The 19,695-nt window shown below is 38.5% G+C and overlaps 1 protein-coding gene across 1 annotated transcript; it reads right to left on the reverse strand.

Moving 5' to 3' along the window:
• Positions 1-17,034: 17,034 nt before the first annotated feature.
• Positions 17,035-17,613, reverse strand: Ifna2 (interferon alpha 2). Its single transcript, NM_001271218.1, is given in 1 exon segment — positions 17,035-17,613. A coding segment is annotated over 1 exon segment (579 nt).
• Between the last annotated feature and the right edge of the window lie 2,082 nt (positions 17,614-19,695).

Genomic DNA, 19,695 nt, shown 5'->3' on the forward strand with positions numbered 1-19,695 from the left:
GCACCTGGTATATGTCTAGAAAATTGTCCATTTCATCCAGATTTTCCAAGATTGTTGAATATAGGCTTTTGTAAGAGGATCCGATGATTTTTTGAATTTCCTGATTCTGTTGTATGTCTCCCTTTTCATTTCTGATTTTGTTAATTTGGATACTCTCTCTGTTCTCTCTGGTTAATATGGCTAAAGTTTTCTCTATCTTGTTGATTTTTTTCCAAGAATGAGCTCCTGGTTTTGTTGGTTCTTTGTATAGTCCTTTTTGTTTCTACTTGGTTGATTTCAGTTCTAAGTTTGATTATTTCCTGCCTTCTACTCCTCTTGGGTGTATTTGCTTCTTTTTGTTCTAGAGATTTTATGTGTGCTGTCAAGCTGCTAATGTATGCTCTCTCCTGTTTATTTTGGAGGGACTCAGAGCCATGAGTTTTCCTCTTAGCACTACTCTCATTGTGTCCCTTACGTTTAGGTATGTTGTGCCTTCATTTTCATTAAAGTCTAAAAAGTCTTTAATTTCTTTCCTTCTTTCATCCTTGACCAAGTTATCATTGAGTAGAGCGTTGTTCAAATCCCATGTATAGGTGGGCTTTCTGTCCGTTTTGTTGTTATTAAAGACCAGCGTTAGTCTGTTGTGATCTGACAGGGTGTATGGGATCATTTCAATCTTCTTATATCTGTTGAGGCAGGCCTGTTTTGTGGATGATTATATGGTCAATATTGGAGAAGGTACCATGAGGTACTGAGAAGAAGGTATATCCTTTTGTTTTAGGATGAAATGGTCTATAAATATCTATTAAGACAATTTGGTTCATAAGTTTTGTTAGTTTCTCTATGTCTCTGTTTAATTTCTGTTTCCATGATATGTCCATTCATAAGACTGGGTGTTGAGATCTCCCATTATTATTATGTAAGGTGCAATGTATCCTTTGAGCTTTAGTAAGGTTTCTTTTATGAATGTAGGTGCCCTTGCATTTGTTGCATAGATATTCAGAATTGAGAGTTCATCTTGGTGGATTTTTCCTTTGATGAATATGAAGTATCCTTTATTTTTTTGATAACTTTTTGTTGAAAATCAATTTTATTCAATATTAGAATGGCTAGTTCAGCTTGTTTCTTTGGATCATTTGATTGGAAATTTGTTTTCCAGTCTTTTACTCTGAGGTATTATCTGTCTTTGTCAATGAAGTGTGTTTCCTGTATGCAGCAAAATGCTGGGTCCTTTTTACGTGCCCAGACTGTTAGTCTATGTCCTTTTATTGGTTAATTGAGTCCATTGATGTTGAGAGATATTAAGGAATATTGATTGTTGTTTCCTGTTATTTTTGTTGTTAAAGGTAGAATTATGCTTGTGTGGCTATCTTCTTCTGGGTTAATTGCAAGAAGATTACTTTCTTGCTTTTTCCCTCCTTGTGTTGAAGTTGTCAAACTATTATCTTTTGTAGGGCTGGATTTGTGGAAAGATGTTGTGTAAATTTGGTTTTGTCATGGAATATCTTGGTTTCTCCATCTATGCTAATTGAGAGTTTTGCTGGATATGGTAGCCTGGGCTGGCATTTGTGTTCTCTTAGGATCTGTATGACATCTGCCCAGGATCTTCTGCTTTCAGAGACTCTGGTGAGAAGTCTGGTGTAATTCTGATATGTCTACCTTTATATGTTACTTGACCTTTTTCCTTTACTGCTTTTAATATAATTTCTTTATTTTGTGCATTTGGTGTTTTGACTATTATGTGATGGGAGGAGTTTCTTTTATGGTCCAATCTATTTGGAGTTCTGTAGGCTTCTTGTATATTTATGGTCATCTCTTTCTTTAGGTAAGGAAGTGCTTTCTATAACTTTGTTGAAGATATTTATTGGCCCTTTGAGTCTTCACTTTCTTCTATACCTATTATCCTTAGGTTTGATCTTCTCATTGTGTCCTAGATTTCCTGGATATTTTGGGTTAGAAGTTTTTTGCATTTTACATTTACAGTTGTGTCAATGTTTTCTATGGTATCTTCTGCCCCTGAGATTCTCTCTTATATCTCTTGTATTCTGCTGGTGATGCTTGCATCTATGACTCCTGATCTCTTCACTAGGTTTTCTATCTCTGGGGTTGTCTACTTTGTGATTTCTTTATTTTTTTTTCTATTTCCATTTTTAAATCCTGGATGGTTTTGTTCATTTCCTCCACAGATTGGTTGTGTTTTCCTGTAATTTTTTCAGGGATTTTTGTGTTTCCTCTTTAAGAGCTTCTATTTGTTTACCTGTGTTGTCTTATACTTCTTTAAGGTATTTATTTATATTCTTCCTAAAGTCCTCCATCATCATCATAAAATGTGATTTTAAATTCAAATTTTGCTTTCCCAATGTGTTTCATTGTCCAGCATTTGCTTTGGTGAGAGAACTGGCCTTTGATGATGCCAAGTAGTCTTGGTTTCTGTTGCTTAGGTTCCTGTGCTTGCCTCTCGCCATCAAGTTGTCTCTGGTGTTAGCTTGTCTTGCTATCTCTGACAGCAGCTTGACCCTCCTGTAGGCCTGTGTGTCAGCACTCCTGTAGACCTGTTTTCTTTTAGCCAGATCTGGGTACAGAGAGCTAGGGACTACGACTGTTCCTGGCTCAGACAGAAACCAGAAGGGTGCTGTCTCAGAATGCTTCTGGGTTTGTGTTTCCTGAAGCCTCCAGACAGGTTGCTTGGAGCAGAAGTGTTGGTCTTACCTCTGCTCTCAGGTGTGTTGGCGTTCCTGGCAACTGTCTTTCAGCTCAAGGAGCAGGCAGAAAGGAAGGATCCTGTCCCTGACTGCTCCTAGGTTCCTATATCCAGAGGGCACTATGCAGGTTCCTCTTGGGCCTGGAATGTGAACAGAAGTGGTGGTCTCCCCTGAGTTCTCAAGATTGTCCACACTTGTGAGAGTCGAGCTGTTTTCCCCACAGGATTCAGGTACAGAAATCAGTCTTATTCTTTACACTGTTGCTTCTTTCTCTCACGTTGAAACAGCACGATGAAAGCTGTGCTGTTTTGGCTTCTGGATAGCTTTAGCTATTTAGAGCTCCAGAAGAGGAACCAACAGAACGCAGATCAGATGAAGCTTTTCTGTGTTATTGACATTGGAACTCATATAATTAACAACTTCTCTAATTGTACTCTCTCTGTGTTATGAACCAGTTTTGAAGGACACAGCATTGTGCATCACAGTTGTTTCAAAGTCCTGTGCATCATTTGTGCACTGATGTCTAGTGTTTTTCAATTTGTAACAATTACATCTAAACTGAATGTGGGTTCTTTCTTGGTGTGTGTGAGTGTAGAGACTCTGATCCCTAGTTGGTGTTATTTCTCCAGGAATCCTGGGACTTATTCAGTGACTACTAATTCTACTCACTCTCAGCTGCACAGAGACACAGTATCTTGATCTTGTACCTCACTCCCTGAGTGTGCTCACCATATCTTGATGACTTCAGCAATCACACACAATAAGTTGTTTGCTTGGTTTCTGCATCATAAATCCTAGACAATCAATGCCCTAAAAAGGCTTGTATTTTTAGCAGTGAACCACATTGGCAGGGACCATAGTATCAAGAATCCTAAATGTTAATGCCAGGAGTCTCTGTGGGCTCTGATGATGTGGAATCTTACCTGTTTCTCCTGAAGTCATTTTTATAGACAAGTATTAGTTGTTTTGCCAAACACTATTTTTGTTATCAATATTTAATCACCATGTGCTTGCTGCTCCTGAAGTTGTTTGGTGAAAATACAGACTAGGAGACATGCTGATAGCCATACCTTTGATTGGCCAGCAGTTATCCTGAAGGTTTGACCTACAGGTGTTTATCCAATTTTACTTTAGTAGTGTTTTCTGCACCCATTCTGTATTTGTCAAATTCAGAAGTGAACAGTAGAGAGTTTTGGCTATACTATTAAAGTGAAGAGTTACAATGCTGCCAATCTGTATAATTTCTCTACTGGAATGGTAGCTTCATGGTGGATGAAGAAAGAAACTGAAGATCTGAGAAGATGGAAAGACCTCCCATGCTCATGGATTGGCAGGGTTAATATAGTAAAAATGACCATTTTGTCAAAACAATCTACAAATTCAATGCAATCCACATCAAAACTCCATCTCAATTTTTCATAGAGTTAGAAAGAGCAATTTGCAAATTCATTTGGAATAACAAAAACCCAGGATAGTGAAAACTACACTCGACAACAAAAGAACTTCTGGGGGAATCACCATCCCGGATCTCAAGCAGTATTACAGTGCAATAGTGATAAAAAAAACTGTATGGTATTGGTACAGAGACAGGCAAGTAGATCAGTGGAATAGAATTGAAGACCCGGAAATGAACCCACACACTTATGGTCACTTGATCTTTGACAAAGAAGCTAAAACCATCCGATGGAAAAAAAAGATAGTATTTTCAACAAATGGTGCTGGTTCAACTGAAAGTGTGCATGTAGAAGATTGCAATTGATCCATTCTTATTGCTCTGTACAAAGCTTAAGTCCAAGTGGATCGAGGACCTCCACATCAAAACAGATACATTCAAAGCGATAGAAGAAAAAGTGGGGAAGAGCTTCGAACACATGGGCGCTAGGGAAAATTTCCTGAACAAAACACCAATGGTATATGCTCTAAGATCAAGAACCAACAAATGGGACCTCATAAAACTGCAAAGCTTCTGTAAGGCAAAGGACACTGTCATTAGGACAAAATGGCAACCAACAAATTGGGAAAAGATCTTTACCAATACTACATCTGATAGAGGGCTAATATCCAAAATATACAAAGAACTCAAGAAGTTAGACTCTAGAGAGCCAAATAACTGTATTAAAATGGGGTACAGAGCTAAACAAAGAATTCTCAGCTGAGGAATATTGAATGGCTGAAAAGTACCCAAAGAAATGCTCAACATCCTTAGTCATCAGAAAAATGCAAACCAAAACAAACCTGATATTCCACCTCACATCAGTCAGAATGACTAAAATCAAAAACTCAAGTGACAACACATGCTGGTGAGGATGTGGAGAAAGAGGAACACTCCTCCATTGTTAGTGGGATTGCAAACTGGTACGATCACTCTACAGATCAGTCTCGATGTTCCTCAGAAAATTGGACATTCCACTACCTGATTACCCAGCTAGATGTCTCCTGGGCATAGATCCCAAAGATGCTCCAACATACACCAAAGATACATGCTTCACTATGTTCATAGCAGCCTTATTTATAATACCCAGGAGCTGGAAAGAACCTAGACGACCTTCAACAGAGGAATGGATACAGAAAATGTGGTACATCTACACAATGGAATACTACTCAGCTATCAAAAACAATGACTTCATGAAATTTACAGGCAAATGGTTTGAGCTAGAAAATATCATCCTGAGTGAGGTAACCCAATCATAGAAAAACATACATAGTATTCACTCACTGATAAGTGGATATTAGCCCAGAAGCTCAAATTACCCAAGATACAGTACACAGACCACATGACGCTCAAGAAGAAGGATGACCAAAATTCAGATGCTTCACTCCTTCTTAAAAGGGGGAACAAAAATATTCATAGGAGGGGATATGGAGGCAAAGTTTGGAGCAGAGACTGAAGGAACAGCCATTCAGAGCCTGCCCCACATGTGGCCCATATATATACAGCCACCAAAACTAGTTAAGATTGATGAAGCTTAGAATGTATGCTGACAGGAATTTGATATAGATGTCTCCTGAGAGACACAGCCAGAGCATGTCAAATACATAGGCGAATGCAGGCAGCAAACCATGGAACTGAGAAAAGGACCCCTGCTGGAGGAATTAGAGAAAGGATTGAAAGAGCTGGAGGAGCTTGCAACCTCATAAGAACAGCAATGCCAACCATTCAGAGCTCCCAAGAACTAAACCACCACCCAAAGACTATATATGGACTGACCCATGGCTCCAGCTGTATATGTAGCAGAAAATGGCCTTGTTGGGCACCAACGGAAGGAGAATGTTGGGGGGCGAGAAGGGGGGTTGATGGGAAGGGAAAACCTTATAGAAGAAAGGGAGGGGGATGGATTAGGAGGCTTTTGTCTGGGAAACTGGGAAAGGGAATCACATTTAAAATGTAAATAAAAAATAAACAAGAAAAAAACTGAACTTTACATTTCAGATGCTTGGATTCTAAAATCCTATGCCTATGTGAACTACTAAAATCATATGAAATTTTATTCATTTTGATCAGACTAAAATGCTTATAATTACAAATGGGGTATTGTAGTATGTGTCAGTACCATTACAATGTTTACATCAAATCACAATATAAGTAGTTCTAACTTCTCAACAGTTACTCATAGCAGCTAGAGTTCTATATATTCACCTCTGTGTGTTTTCAGACTTCAAAGGCTTTTTACCCCTTTTGCAAATTATGAATTAATTTATTTTAACTAATGGCAACAAAGAATTTTTAAATTTTTTTAAATTATATTGAAAGTTCTGTATAGTAGAACATTAGAGTCACTATTGTTCTTGCCTCCAAACTGTCAAATTGGAAGCTTTGCTTTTCTCCCATTGACAATTTTAGTTCTTTCTACTTTGAGAGTATGCACTGTTGTGAGGCACTTTGCAAAACTCTTCCCTCATCTGTCTATGTCCACTAGTCCTGGAGATTGTTTCCTTGGTTATGGAAACTGTTCTTAGTGCCCTTGTATCCACTCTGTCTCTGTGACCTTCTGATTCGTCTGCCTTAGAATCCTTATATATGAAATTTGCTTTTCTGTCTTTTCTGTGGAACAACATAGGTGACAAACATGTCAATTTCAAATGTTTAGGAATGCAAAAAAATGTTTCACAATCTGTTAAGCATCTTTCCAGAGCTGGAGTACAGATAGCAGATACTTTTAGCTTGTGTTTCTATCTGAAAAAAAAATCCATCACTCATCCATTACTATAACATTGCTTTGCACAAGTCCACATAATTACACACACACACACACACACACACACACACACACACACACACATAACCACACACAACCATCACCAACATGAAAATATCAGGAATTAACAATTGTTGGTCTTTAATATCTCTCAAAATCAATGGACTCGATTCCCCAATAAAAGGACACAGGCTGACATAATGGATCCCAAACAGTATCTGCCTTTGGCTGCATTCAAGAAACACTACTCAATATCAAAGATAGACATTACCTCATCGTGAAGATGAAGATTTTTTCCAAGCAAATTCACAAATAACAAGGCACAGCACAGCCAAACACATAGGATTCAATGAAAGCAGTGCGAATAGGAAAGTTCATAACACAGAGTGCTTTCATAATTAGTGAGATCTCACACTAGTAACCTAGCAGCAGCATTCCTGAAAGGTCTAGAACAAAAGAAACAAGCATACTGAAGAAGAGAAGATGGCAGGAAATAATCAAACTGAGGGTTGAAATCAATAAAATATGATCAAAGAGAACAATGTACAGAATCAGTGGTTCTTTGAGAAAATCAACAAAGATAGACATACTTTTAGCCAAACTAACTAAATGTCAGAGACAGAATATCCAGATTAACAAAATTAAAATGAAAAGGGGAGACATATTATCAGAAACTGAGGAAATACAAAGAAATATTAGGATTTCCTTCAAAACCTGTTTTCATAAAATTGAAAAAAAATCTAAAAAGAAATGGACAATTTTCTGGATAGATGCCACTTACCAAAGTTAAATAAAGATCAGATAAACAATTCAAATAGACCCATAGTCCCTAAGGAAATAGAGGTAATCATTAAATGTCTCCCAACAAGAAAAAGCCCAAGGCCAGACAGTCTTTTATTATTATTATTATTATTATTATTATTATTATTATTATTAATCTTGAGTATTTTTTATTTACATTTTGAGTGTTATTCCCTTTCCCAGTTTCTGGGCAAACATCCCCCTAATCCCTACCTCCTCCCCTTCTTTATGGGTGTTCCCCGCCCCATCCTCCCCCCATTGCCGCCCTCCCCCCAACAATCTAGTTCACTGGGGACTCAGTCTTAGCAGGACCCAGGGCTTTCCCTTCCACTGTTGCTCTTTCTAGGATATTCATTGCTTCCTATGAGGTCAGAGTCCAGGGTCAGTCCATGTATAGTCCTTAGGTAGTGGTTTAGTCCCTGGAAGCTCTGGTTGCTTGGCATTGTTGTTCATAAGGGGTCTCGAGCCCCTTCAAGCTCTCCCAGTTCTTTCTCTGATTCCTTCAATGGGGTCCTATTCTCAGTTCAGTGGTTTGCTGCTGGCATTCGTCTCTGTATTTGCTGTATTCTGGCTGTGTCTCTAAGGAGAGATCTACATCCGGTTCCTGTCAGCCTGCCCTTCTTTGCTTCATCCATCTTGTCTAATTGGATGGCTGTATATGTATGGGCCACATGTGGGGCAGGCTCTGAATGGGTGTTCCTTCTGTGTCTCTTTTAATCTTTTCCTCTCTATTCCCTGCCAAGGGTATTCTTGTTCCCCTTTTAAAGAAGGAGTGAAGCATTCATATTTTGATCATCCATCTTGAGTTTCATTTGTTCTAGGCATCTAGGGTAATTCAAGCATTTGGGTAATAGCCATTATCAATGAGTGCATACCATGTCTGTTTTTCTGTGATTGGGTTACCTCATTCAGGATGATATTTTCCAGTTCCAACCATTTGCCTACGAATTTCATAAAGTCATTGTTTTTGATAGCTGAGTAATATTCCATTGTGTAGATGTACCACATTTTCTGTATCCATTCCTCTGTTGAAGGGCATCTGGGTTCTTTCCAGCTTCTGAAGGCCAGACAGTCTTAGCATGTAATTCCTCCACACATTTAAAAAAAAGAGTAATACGAGGCTGGAGACATGACTCAGGGGTTAAGAACACTGACTGCTCTTCCAGAGGTCCTGAGTTCAAATCCCAGCAACCACATGGTGACTCACAACCATCTGTAATGGGATTCGATGCCCTCTTCTGGTGTGTCTGAAGACAGCTACAGTTTACTCATATTCATAAAATAAAAATATCTTAAAAAAACAAAAACAAAAAGCCAGCCAAATAGTTTTAAAAAAAAAGAGTAATACCAATACTTCTCAAATTACTCCACAGAATAGTAACAGAAGCAAAATTTCCAATTGTGAGGCCACAATCACCTTGATACTAAAACCACACAAAGATCCAACAAAGTAAGAAAGTCACAAACCAATTTCCCTCATAAACATTGATGCAAGAATACTCAATAAAATAATAGCAAACCAAATTCTAGAGCATATCAAAAAGATCATCCAGAGTTATTAAGTAAGCTTCCCCCTGAGATGCAGAGATGGTTTGAAATATAAAAATCTTTCAATGTAATCCACCATATAGACCTACAAAACAAAAACCCACATGATCATCTCATTACGTGATGAAAAACCTTCAAAAACAATCCAACATGCCCTCATGGTAAGAGTCTTGGAGAAATCTCATACAAAAGAGACATACCTAAAGAAAATAAGGGCAATTCACATCAAGTCTATAGCCAACAGCTAACTAAATGGAGAGAAACTAAAACTAAAAAATAAAAATAAACAAATCAGGAACAAGACAAGGTTATCCACTCTTTCTATTCAATCCAATATTTGAAAGTCTGGTTACAGCAATAAGACAACTAAAAGAGATTGATGGGACAGAAATTGGAGTGGAAGAAATCAAAGTATTGCTGTATGCAGATTATGTGATGGTACACAAAAGCAACCCCCAAAATTTTACCATGGAACTCATATAGCTGATCATCACCTCAGAGAAGTGGCTGGATACAAAATAAAACAATATTTCTCCTGTATACAAATGATAAACAGGCTGAAGAAGAAATCAGGAAAACAGCACCGTTCACAATAGCCACAAATATAGAAAATATCTTAGGATAATTCTGACTAAGGAAGTGAAGACCTGTATGACAAGAATGTCAGGTCTTTGAACAAAAGAACTAAAGATTGACATCCATGACAAACATGGAAAGATCTCTCAGACTTGTGGATAGGTAATATTAACATAGCAAAAATGGCCTGAGATCTTACCAAAAGAATTCTACAGATTCAGCGGGATCTTCATTAAAATTTCAACACAATTTTTTACAGAGCTTGAATGAACAATATCCATCTTCATATGGAAAAGCAAAAGACCAAGGATAGCTAAAACTGACTTGTACAGTAATAGAACTTCTGGAGCTATCATTATCCCTGATTTCAAGACATACTAGGGACCTATAGCAATAAAAAAAAAACAAATGATATTGGCATAAAAACATGACAGGTTTGTTGCATTAAATAATAAAAAAGGATGTACTGTCCTACCCTAACACCTGCTCCTCTCTGGCCCCAGCGGTCTCGCTGCCTCCATGGCTAGTCCAAGCAGTGACTGCCCATCTTGCGGTTAGCTGTCACAAATCCTATCAAATCAAAACTCCAGAGTCTTGTAATATATCAGTCAGATTTATATCCATAAATTCTTAACCCACAAAATGCTCAAAGAACTCAGTCAATTGATATTGATATAATCTGCCCATTTAGATTGGACACATTGTCTTGTAATAATACCTCGTATAATATTCATAGCTATCTGTGGCTATTTAAATCCACACGGATCTGGGTCATCCTTTTCTTCCTCCATCTTTCTTCCTTCCTTCTCCTTTGTCTCCTATCTCTCCTGGCTCCCCAAACCTCCCAGCCTGCCCTCCTTTTCTGCTATACAATCTCAGGCTCCAGCCTTGTCTTTCACCTACCCTCACCTGGTTACAGACAGCAATCTACACATTTCCAGATAAATAATAGTCAAGCAAATCAAAGACCCAAATGTAAACACACACATCTATGAACACCTGATTTTTGATGATGAAAACAGAAATATACAATGGAAAAAATAAAGCATCTTCAAGATATAGTGCTGGTCTAACAGGATGTTGACATATAGAAGAATACAAATAGATACATAGCTATTGCCCTGCACAAAACTCAAGTCTAGGTTGATCAACGACTACAACATAAAACCAGATACACAAAGCCTGATCTAAGAAAAACTGGGGAATAGCTTGAACGCCTTGACAAAGGACGCCGATTTCTAAACACAACCCAGAAGCACTAAGACCAACATTTAATAAATGGGACCTCATGGAACTGAAAGTATTCTGTAAAGCCAAGAAAACTGTCAATAGGAAAAAAGAGAAGCCTACAGAATAGGAAATTACTTTTCACCAACCCCACATCTGACAGTGTGGCTAATTTCCAAAATGTATAAAGAATTCAAGAAACTGGACAACTCTTACTGGAAGTTATATCCTCATGCTTTCAGTTTCATAAATCCTAGATTACTGTCTCATCTCTAGTGATACATGTGACATGATTTTGTTTTCAGCTGTGATCCACAAGATTGGATATCAAAGTGTCAAGAATTCCTAGTTGTTAATAGCAAAACCCTGGATTGTCTAAACTGATGGGGACATTTTATAATTTTTCTTAATATCATCTTAGCTGATAAGTATTTGGTGTTTAACTAAATACTATTTTATGATCAACATTTAATCAATGAGTTCTTGATAGGCCTGAAATTATCAGGTGAACATACAGCACGTTGTCACAGAAGTACTGTTGCTTGACTATTATTTATCTGGAAATCTCTCTGGCAGGTGACTATCCACTTGTATTTTAGTAATGCTCCCATGCTTTCTTCTTTTTCTAACTGCAAAAGGGAATGGTAGTCAGATCCATCCTACTCTGTCAGAAAGAAGAGCTTTCCGTTCTTCAACTGTGCCTGAGTTTTCCCTTAACTTCTCTATTGCAGTGGTAGGCTAACAGTGGGTGCCCGCACATTGGTCCTTTCTTTACAGTAACTTCATGGCGAAGAAAGATAAGGGGAGTGAAACAACCAAGCACAAGAATGTAACGTCCTTCCTATATAAATTTTCTTTGCTTCCCACATCTTATTTCTCTTTTATACTTTCCTGAAATCAAATCTTAATGTTGGTTTGTGGCAGTGAACTAAAAACTGTGACTCCACTTGAAATGAAACCAAAAAGAGGAACCTGTCATCACAATGGGGAAACAATAGCAATGATGATAGCAATGCTTCATTTAGAAACCCTATAGTCATTAGAAAATAATCAATATTCTATGAAAATGATTATATATTTGAAGTCAATTACAGCATCAATGTGATGGCAGTCAACATTTCAGTAATGCGACTCCAACAACAACAATATTAAAACACACACAGAACAGAAAGTTGTAAATAGCAAAAACACTATGGAAAGAAATGAGCCACAGTGGAGGTGTCTTAACACCTGGTTTCTGATCACAGCTGTACTGGAGATGGATTATTGCACCTCTCTACCCTAACCAGAGAAGCTTACTTTTGCATTAGGTGGCTAGTTAAAGAGACACCAAAACGGTCACCATGCAGAAATGAACATTGGAGGAGTTATTGGTCCTAAATAGGACGTATCTATTACACAGTCCCTTCCCAAGGCTCAGAACTTAGAAGATGTAGTGGAGAGCTTGTAAGAATCAGGAGAGAATGACAACAGCAATAATCTGTTCACAGTACAATGGGACACTTGGAGACAAGAATCAATAGTGGCTGTGACTACAGACTGGAAGACCTACCTACGTCAAGACACACAATCCCTTCTTCTAGCTGAGAGGAAGTCAAGTAGTTCTCCTCCAAGATGAGTTCAAATCAGCAATTGTGGTCTCTTGTCAGAGGGAATGATTCAGCCTTGGGCATTGAGTCATTAAGAGGCTACCCATGCTCTGTTAAACGGCCCTGTACGCATGTCATAACCTTCTCTGGGAAGAACTAGCATAACCATATCCATTGCTATGTCAAGAGTCATGGGGCCAGCACAGCTGTTTGACACAGTTCCAGTGAGCTGAGCCTGATGCTGCAATGACTGCCATTGTATCTTTCAGTTTCCGTTTTTGGTCTCTGTGTGCTGTTATGGGGACTTTCACTTTATGCCTTTCCCTGAGAAAATTATAGTGAGTCTTTTTAAGTAAATCTACAGTTAATTTTATCTGGCTCTATTTGGAAGTCTTCTTTATGCCCTAGTGTTCATTAAGCATAAATAAACATATAGCTAAATGAGGCCACCACTCCAGGAATCTTTTGGGGTATCTACCTCTGAACAAACTCAAACCATACAATTGGTGCAGGATAAACAGAGACAATTGACAAACTCTGACTGACTAGGAGAATAGGTTATATGATCAAGGCTACCATGTACAGTACTCTAAAAGTTCTCTGAAATGTCGTTGCAAGATAGGTACTCATACCAGGGGTGGTAAACTCTTGGGTTAATAGAACCCAGTAAATATTAATGAGCGAATAAAATAACCTTTTCCTACTTTATAGTGTAGATGATGAAATATATAGTAAAATAAGTTAAGTATTTATCTTTGCTAATCATTAAAAGACCAATTCAGGTATTTTGTTTGTCTGGAGTGCTTCCAAACTGCACACACTGCTGGTCTAAAGGCAGATTGTCATATAATAAATGAGTTTGTTTTGGAAGTGATATTCTTCAGATCCTTTAGATTGGAGTTATAGGGATGATAATAAAAATAAAATCTGTTTGGTTGTATTTTCTAATAGGGACTAAACTTGTAACCCTGGAGATGTAATGAAAAATCAAACCCATAATCTGTATTTCTTAGATAATCATGAGTCCATTTTTGTTCTGGGAAACCTGCGTAAATAAGGAACAATATGGGTTCTAGTCAGTCAGACCTTCAGAAGTGATCTGATTACTAGTTAGTCAGAGCTAAGAAATTCCCTGGACCATCAGGCTTGACTTCCTTATTTCCTCTGAGTACTGCTCTGTCAACAATGCTCAGGAGAGAGTCCTCTACAGAGCATCCAATTGCTCTACTATTCAAGTACAGGATGAGAGGATCAGTGCAACTCATAGATCAATACAATTGAACGAGAATCAATACAAATGTTTGAGGATCAGTACAGATGACTGATTATCAGTACAGATGACTGAGGATCAGTACAGATGCCTGAGGATCAGTACAGATGACTGAGGATCAGTACAGATGACTGAGGATCAGTACAGATGACTGGGAATCAGTACAGATGACTGAGGATCAGTACAGATGACTGAGGATCAGTACAGATGACTGAGGATCAGTACAGATGCCTGAGGATCAGTACAGATGACTGAGGATCAGTACAGATGACTGAGGATCAGTACAGATGACTGGGAATCAGTACAGATGACTGAGGATCAGTACAGATGACTGAGGATCAGTACAGATGACTGGGGATCAGTAAAGATGACTGAGGATCAGTACAGATGACTGAGGATCAATACAGATGACTGGGGATCAGTACAGATGACTGAGGATCAGTACAGATGACTGGGGATCAGTACAGATGACTGAGGATCAGTACAGATGACTGAGGATCAGTAAAGATGACTGGGGATCAGTACAGATGACTGAGGATCAATACAGATGACTGGGGATCAGTACAGATGACTGGGGATCAGTACAGATGACTGGGGATCAGTACAGATGACTGAGGATCAATACAGATGACTGGGGATCAGTACAGATGACTGGGGATCAGTACAGATGACTGGGGATCAGTACAGATGACTGAGGATCAATACAGATGACTGGGGATCAGTACAGATGACTGAGGATCAGTACAGATGACTGAGAATTAGTACAGATGACTGGGGATCAGTACAGATGACTGAGGATCAATACAGATGACTGGGGATCAGTACAGATGACTGAGGATCAGTACAGATGACTGGGGATCAGTACAGATGACTGAGGATCAGTACAGATGACTGGGAATCAGTACAGATGACTAGGGATCAGTACAGAAGACTAGGAATCAGTACAGATGACTGGGGATCAGTACAGGTGACTGAGAATAAGTACAGATGACTGAGAATCAGTACAGATGACTGGGGATCAGTACAGAAGACTAGGAATCAGTAGAGATGACCTGGGATCAGTACAGATGACTGGGGATCAGTACAGATGACTGAGAATAAGTACAGATGACTGGGAATCAGTACAGATGACTGAGAATAAGTACAGATGCCTGAGGATCAGTACAAATGAATGAAGATGTCTATTTCATCAGTCCCATGAGAGCCAACACTCAGAGGCTGAAAGGCAAATACATCCTGAGGTTAACATGATGTCTGTCTCACTGAAAGAAAAGGCAGTGGGATTTTCATGTCAGGGCTCTGCCCCTGAGACTGGTTCAGGTTCTGAACATTTTGATGTGGCATTTCACCTTGTCTGCACAAACCAGTTTTGTTGTGAAAACATTATACTGTAAGGAGAACTTTACTTTAAGCAGAAAAAATAGATTTTTCTTTAAACGACTCAAATCTCAAGTGGAAAAATACTTGTAGCCTACTTTCTCCAATATTTCACATGTGGAAAGCATGTTGCTGGACTATAATTGATGTGTCCTGAATGATAAAATCAAACCATCTATGATTCTCTCCCCAACTAGGTAAATGGGGACTGAAAGAATGTTCAGAAATGGAGAAGTCAATAGTGTCACTGCATTTTAAAATTCATTTGGGGAAGAGTTTTACACGTGTTTCACAGTACATCATACATAGCAATTGTGCACTCACTCACTATAAAAAATAATTTTTAAAAAGAAGGCAACACATGAAATTGGGAGGAAATACTGGAGTCTTAAAGGATACATTATATATATCAAATCCATGATTAGGTTTGCCCCAAAAGATATTTCTTGAGGCCCTTATGACCGGGATGACAACATATTTCTTCTCAGGATATATGTCATCTGTCACTGTATAGGCAGGATAGTTGATACAGTATGCTGTATTTCCATACTGTGTATATGACTTCACTGATATTTGCTCTTCTGAGAAGTTGAAAGTTGACAGAGTCAGGGAACACAGAGGCTGCTAAAGTCCGGGGAATACTTTTCAAAGTACACTACGTCACGACGAAGGAATTCTAGCCGGTCGGAGTATGGCACACAGGGCTCTGGCAGACCATCCCTTCTACTTTAATCCCTCTGCTTTGCTACAAAGCATTGCATGAGAATTGTAAAGCTGCCCATCAAGGGCTATTCCCTGATTTGCCTACTTCATTCACCTAAGCATGATTACCAAGGTCCAGCTATCAAAGCACTGAAAACCAGCAAACAAAGGTCCCCTTGTGGCTTCCCAGTTAAGCTGTACAATCAGTTTTAACAATTTACCCTAACGGGGGTTTCCCCCTTTTACTTTTATAAACTGCCATTTGCCTATGGGTCACATTGTTTTTTCTCTATCCAGAGGCAGTCCTTTGTCCCCCCCCACCCCTAGGACAAGTATCTCCTCTGCTTCTCCCTAGTCCTCTATCACCTGTCTTTATCTCTTACTCTTGGTCCTTGTCTTTCTAGGTCAAATAAATCACCTTTGTGCTGAGAACTTGGTTGGGGAGTGTCTTGTACAAATACCAGTCACTTTACATAATTTGATAGGTGCAAGATATTATGCCTGAACCCTGCACAGTATGCTGTGTATTCAAAGAATATGATACACAGGAGAAAAGGAAAGACCTAGAAATTAACCATGAATGGATGAAAAGCAAGAGACAGGTATATCTAATTGCCTGAACATGATACAATGTCATATGCATCTACAATAAGTGACAGCTTGATTATGTATATAATTTCATTACAGAAAAATACCAGTGTAAACAATAAAATTGTTTTAAATAAAAAAGAATGAACAAATAAAACAAGTTACATTTATATATTATGAATAATTTATGGAAAATGTATCCATACAAAATTATGCTGCAATATATGTTACATCATATAAATAGTTAAATAAGTGAATAAATAAACACATAAAAAATAAATGGTTATATACATACATACATACATACATACATACATACATACATACACACAACTGAATGGAAAGAGAACAAATATGTTTACAGAAACATTGAGACAAATTGTTTGAGTTCCTGCCAAAATCAATGACAGTTTTGAGTAGGTTGAATCTGAGCAATGAGGTACAGTGCTCTAGTCCAGCAGAGTCCTCTCCAATGTGGCTCAGGACTCATTTCTTTCTTCTCTCAGTCTTCCCAGCAAGTTGGCTGAAGAAGACAGGGCTCTCCAGACTTCTGCTCTGACCACCTCCCAGGCACAGGGGCTGTGTTTCTTCTCTCTCAGGTACACAGTGATCCTGTGGAAGTATTCCCTCACAGCCAGTAGGGAGTCTTCCTGGGTCAGGGGAGATTCCTGCACCCCTACCTGCTGCATCAGACAGGCTTGCAGACCACTCAGCTGCTGCTGGAGGTCATTGCAGAATGAGTCTAGCAGGGATGCATCCCAAGCAGTAGATGACTCCTTTGATGTGAAGAGGCTGAGGATCTGCTGGGTCAGCTCATGCAGGATAGAGATGGCTTGAGCCTTCTGGATCTGCTGGCCATCCACCTTCTCCAAAGGGAATCCAAAGTACTTTCTGTCCTTCAGGCATGAGACAGGGGAGAGTCTCCTCATTTGTGCCAGGAGTGTGAAGGCTCTCTTGTTCCTGAGGTTATGAGTGTGAGGCAGGTCACATCCTAGACAGCAGGTTGACCAGTAGCTCATCACCACCAGGGACATCAAGAAAGCACAGAGCCGAGCCATGGCAAATGTGGCCAATGCTTGTGGTCCTTGGGTCTGTTTGGTCCTAATCCTTCCACTCTAGGTGCTCTGGAGACCATCCTGTGTGGATGTGTCTTAAATAGGGTTTACAGTATTTTTGCTTTCTGAATGCCCTCCCATAACTTTCCAATTGACTTTTCACTTTCTTTAACTCACTCTCTGCTTGGGTCTTTGTATTTTTGTAAACCATTGTGGTTTTCACTATTGCTTCCTCTTTTACTGTTGCCCAACCAAAAGATGTTTTCCAAATTTTCTTTTTCTAACTTGAATTTTCATTATCTTTCAACTGTCTTTGCTTGAAATTTACATATTTATTGTAAATCAAATTTTTCTGTAAGATAAACTTTAACTAAATTGATTTTTCAATTACAGAGTATAATATAAGGCATGGTTGTAAATTTCTGTCAATTAACATACACTGAACTAAAGGTATACTTTCAAATGATTAATGTCCTAAAATTTGGTTCTTAATGTTACCTTCATTAAATGTAAGATAAATTTATATAAAACTTAATTTAGTAATTACTATATGTTAGCTATTTATCTGATAATTTAGTGCTATCAGAAGAATGCAGGGTGCAAAAAGGCTTACTGTTAAACTTGATGAGCTGAGTGTAATTCCTGGAACCGACAGCTGCAGTAGAGAACCAATGCATGTGCAGGAGCCCTCATCAAAACATTCACAACATCTCAGGTGTGTGTATGCTCTGTCTGTCTGTCTGTCTATCTATCTATCTATCTATCTATCTATCTATCTATCTATCTATCATCTATTTATCTATCTTTTTCTCTTTCTCTCTCTCTCTCATACACACACACACACACACACACACACACACAATCACACATTTCCAATCCCAAATTCACACAATCCCTCATTTATGACAAGTCACCTCATGTGTGCTGTGAACCTTTATCTGCATTTTTTTTGACATACTGAATTCTTCAAGTCTAAGATTTCTTCTCCATGTCCATAACAACTTTTCCATGATTATCTCTTTCATTGCATGGAATGTTGTTCTGATTTTATTTGTTTTATTTGTACATGATTTTGTAGCTTCCTGTAACTCTGACTATCACTTTTAAATCATTTTTAAAGCAATTCAGCACTTTGCTTTTCCTCTGAGAAATCTACCAGGCTCGTGTACATTCTTGACTCCAAAGCACCTAACAAAAGAAATCCTGGTTGATTCAGATTCCCAACAAACCAATATGCACACCACAGTGTCTGCTTGAAGACCCTAATTTTCCTTCTTTTCACTTTGTGTCATTTCACAGAGTTGAAAATCTAGCATGACTAGTTCATCTCAATAAACTGAAGAATCAGAAACTCTGCTTTATTTCTTTCATTTCCTGAGGCAAACACCACAATCTCACTTTTACAAGTTAAATACCAGTGTCATCATTTGTCACCTATTTTTTTTTCTGATTGGCACTATGGCAAGTAGTTTTTAAAACACAAATAAAAAATTTTGGAGACTTAATAATTAAAATATGCAGTGGGGAAATAGCTGAGTCAGGAACTTTCTTGCAGTAAATGAGGAAATAATTTATTGGTTTCTCAGAATCCATGTCAAGGCCTGGAGAGGAGCACATGCCTGTAATTCTGACCCTGAAGAGGAGACACAGACATGTACCTGGAATACTGTACTAGTCAGTGATTTCAAGAGAAGTTGATTTATAGAAAGAATTTATCTTTTTTACTCTCTCTCTGTCTCTCTCTCTCTCTGTCTCTCTCTCTCTCTCTCTCTCTCTCTCTTTCTCTCTCTCCATACACACACACACACACACACACACACACACACACACACACACACACACGTGTGTATCTGTGGAATTAAAATGGCTTACAGATTGAGGTCCAACCAATTTAGAAAATGTCTGCCTATGAGTGTAAGTTCAAAGAATCCAGCAATTGTTGACTAGTGTAGTTGTTTAGCTGGTATTTACTATGTGTCAAATTGAAATAAAATTAGGCTCTACCAGGGACTAAGCCACTACCCAAAGACTGACCCTGGGCTCCAACTGTATAGGTAGCAATAAATAGCCTACTAAGGGCACCAG

This window comes from Rattus norvegicus, chromosome 5 (assembly GCF_021556685.1).
Source record: "Rattus norvegicus strain SHRSP/BbbUtx chromosome 5, alternate assembly SHRSP_T2T, whole genome shotgun sequence".
NCBI lineage: Eukaryota > Metazoa > Chordata > Mammalia > Rodentia > Muridae > Rattus > Rattus norvegicus.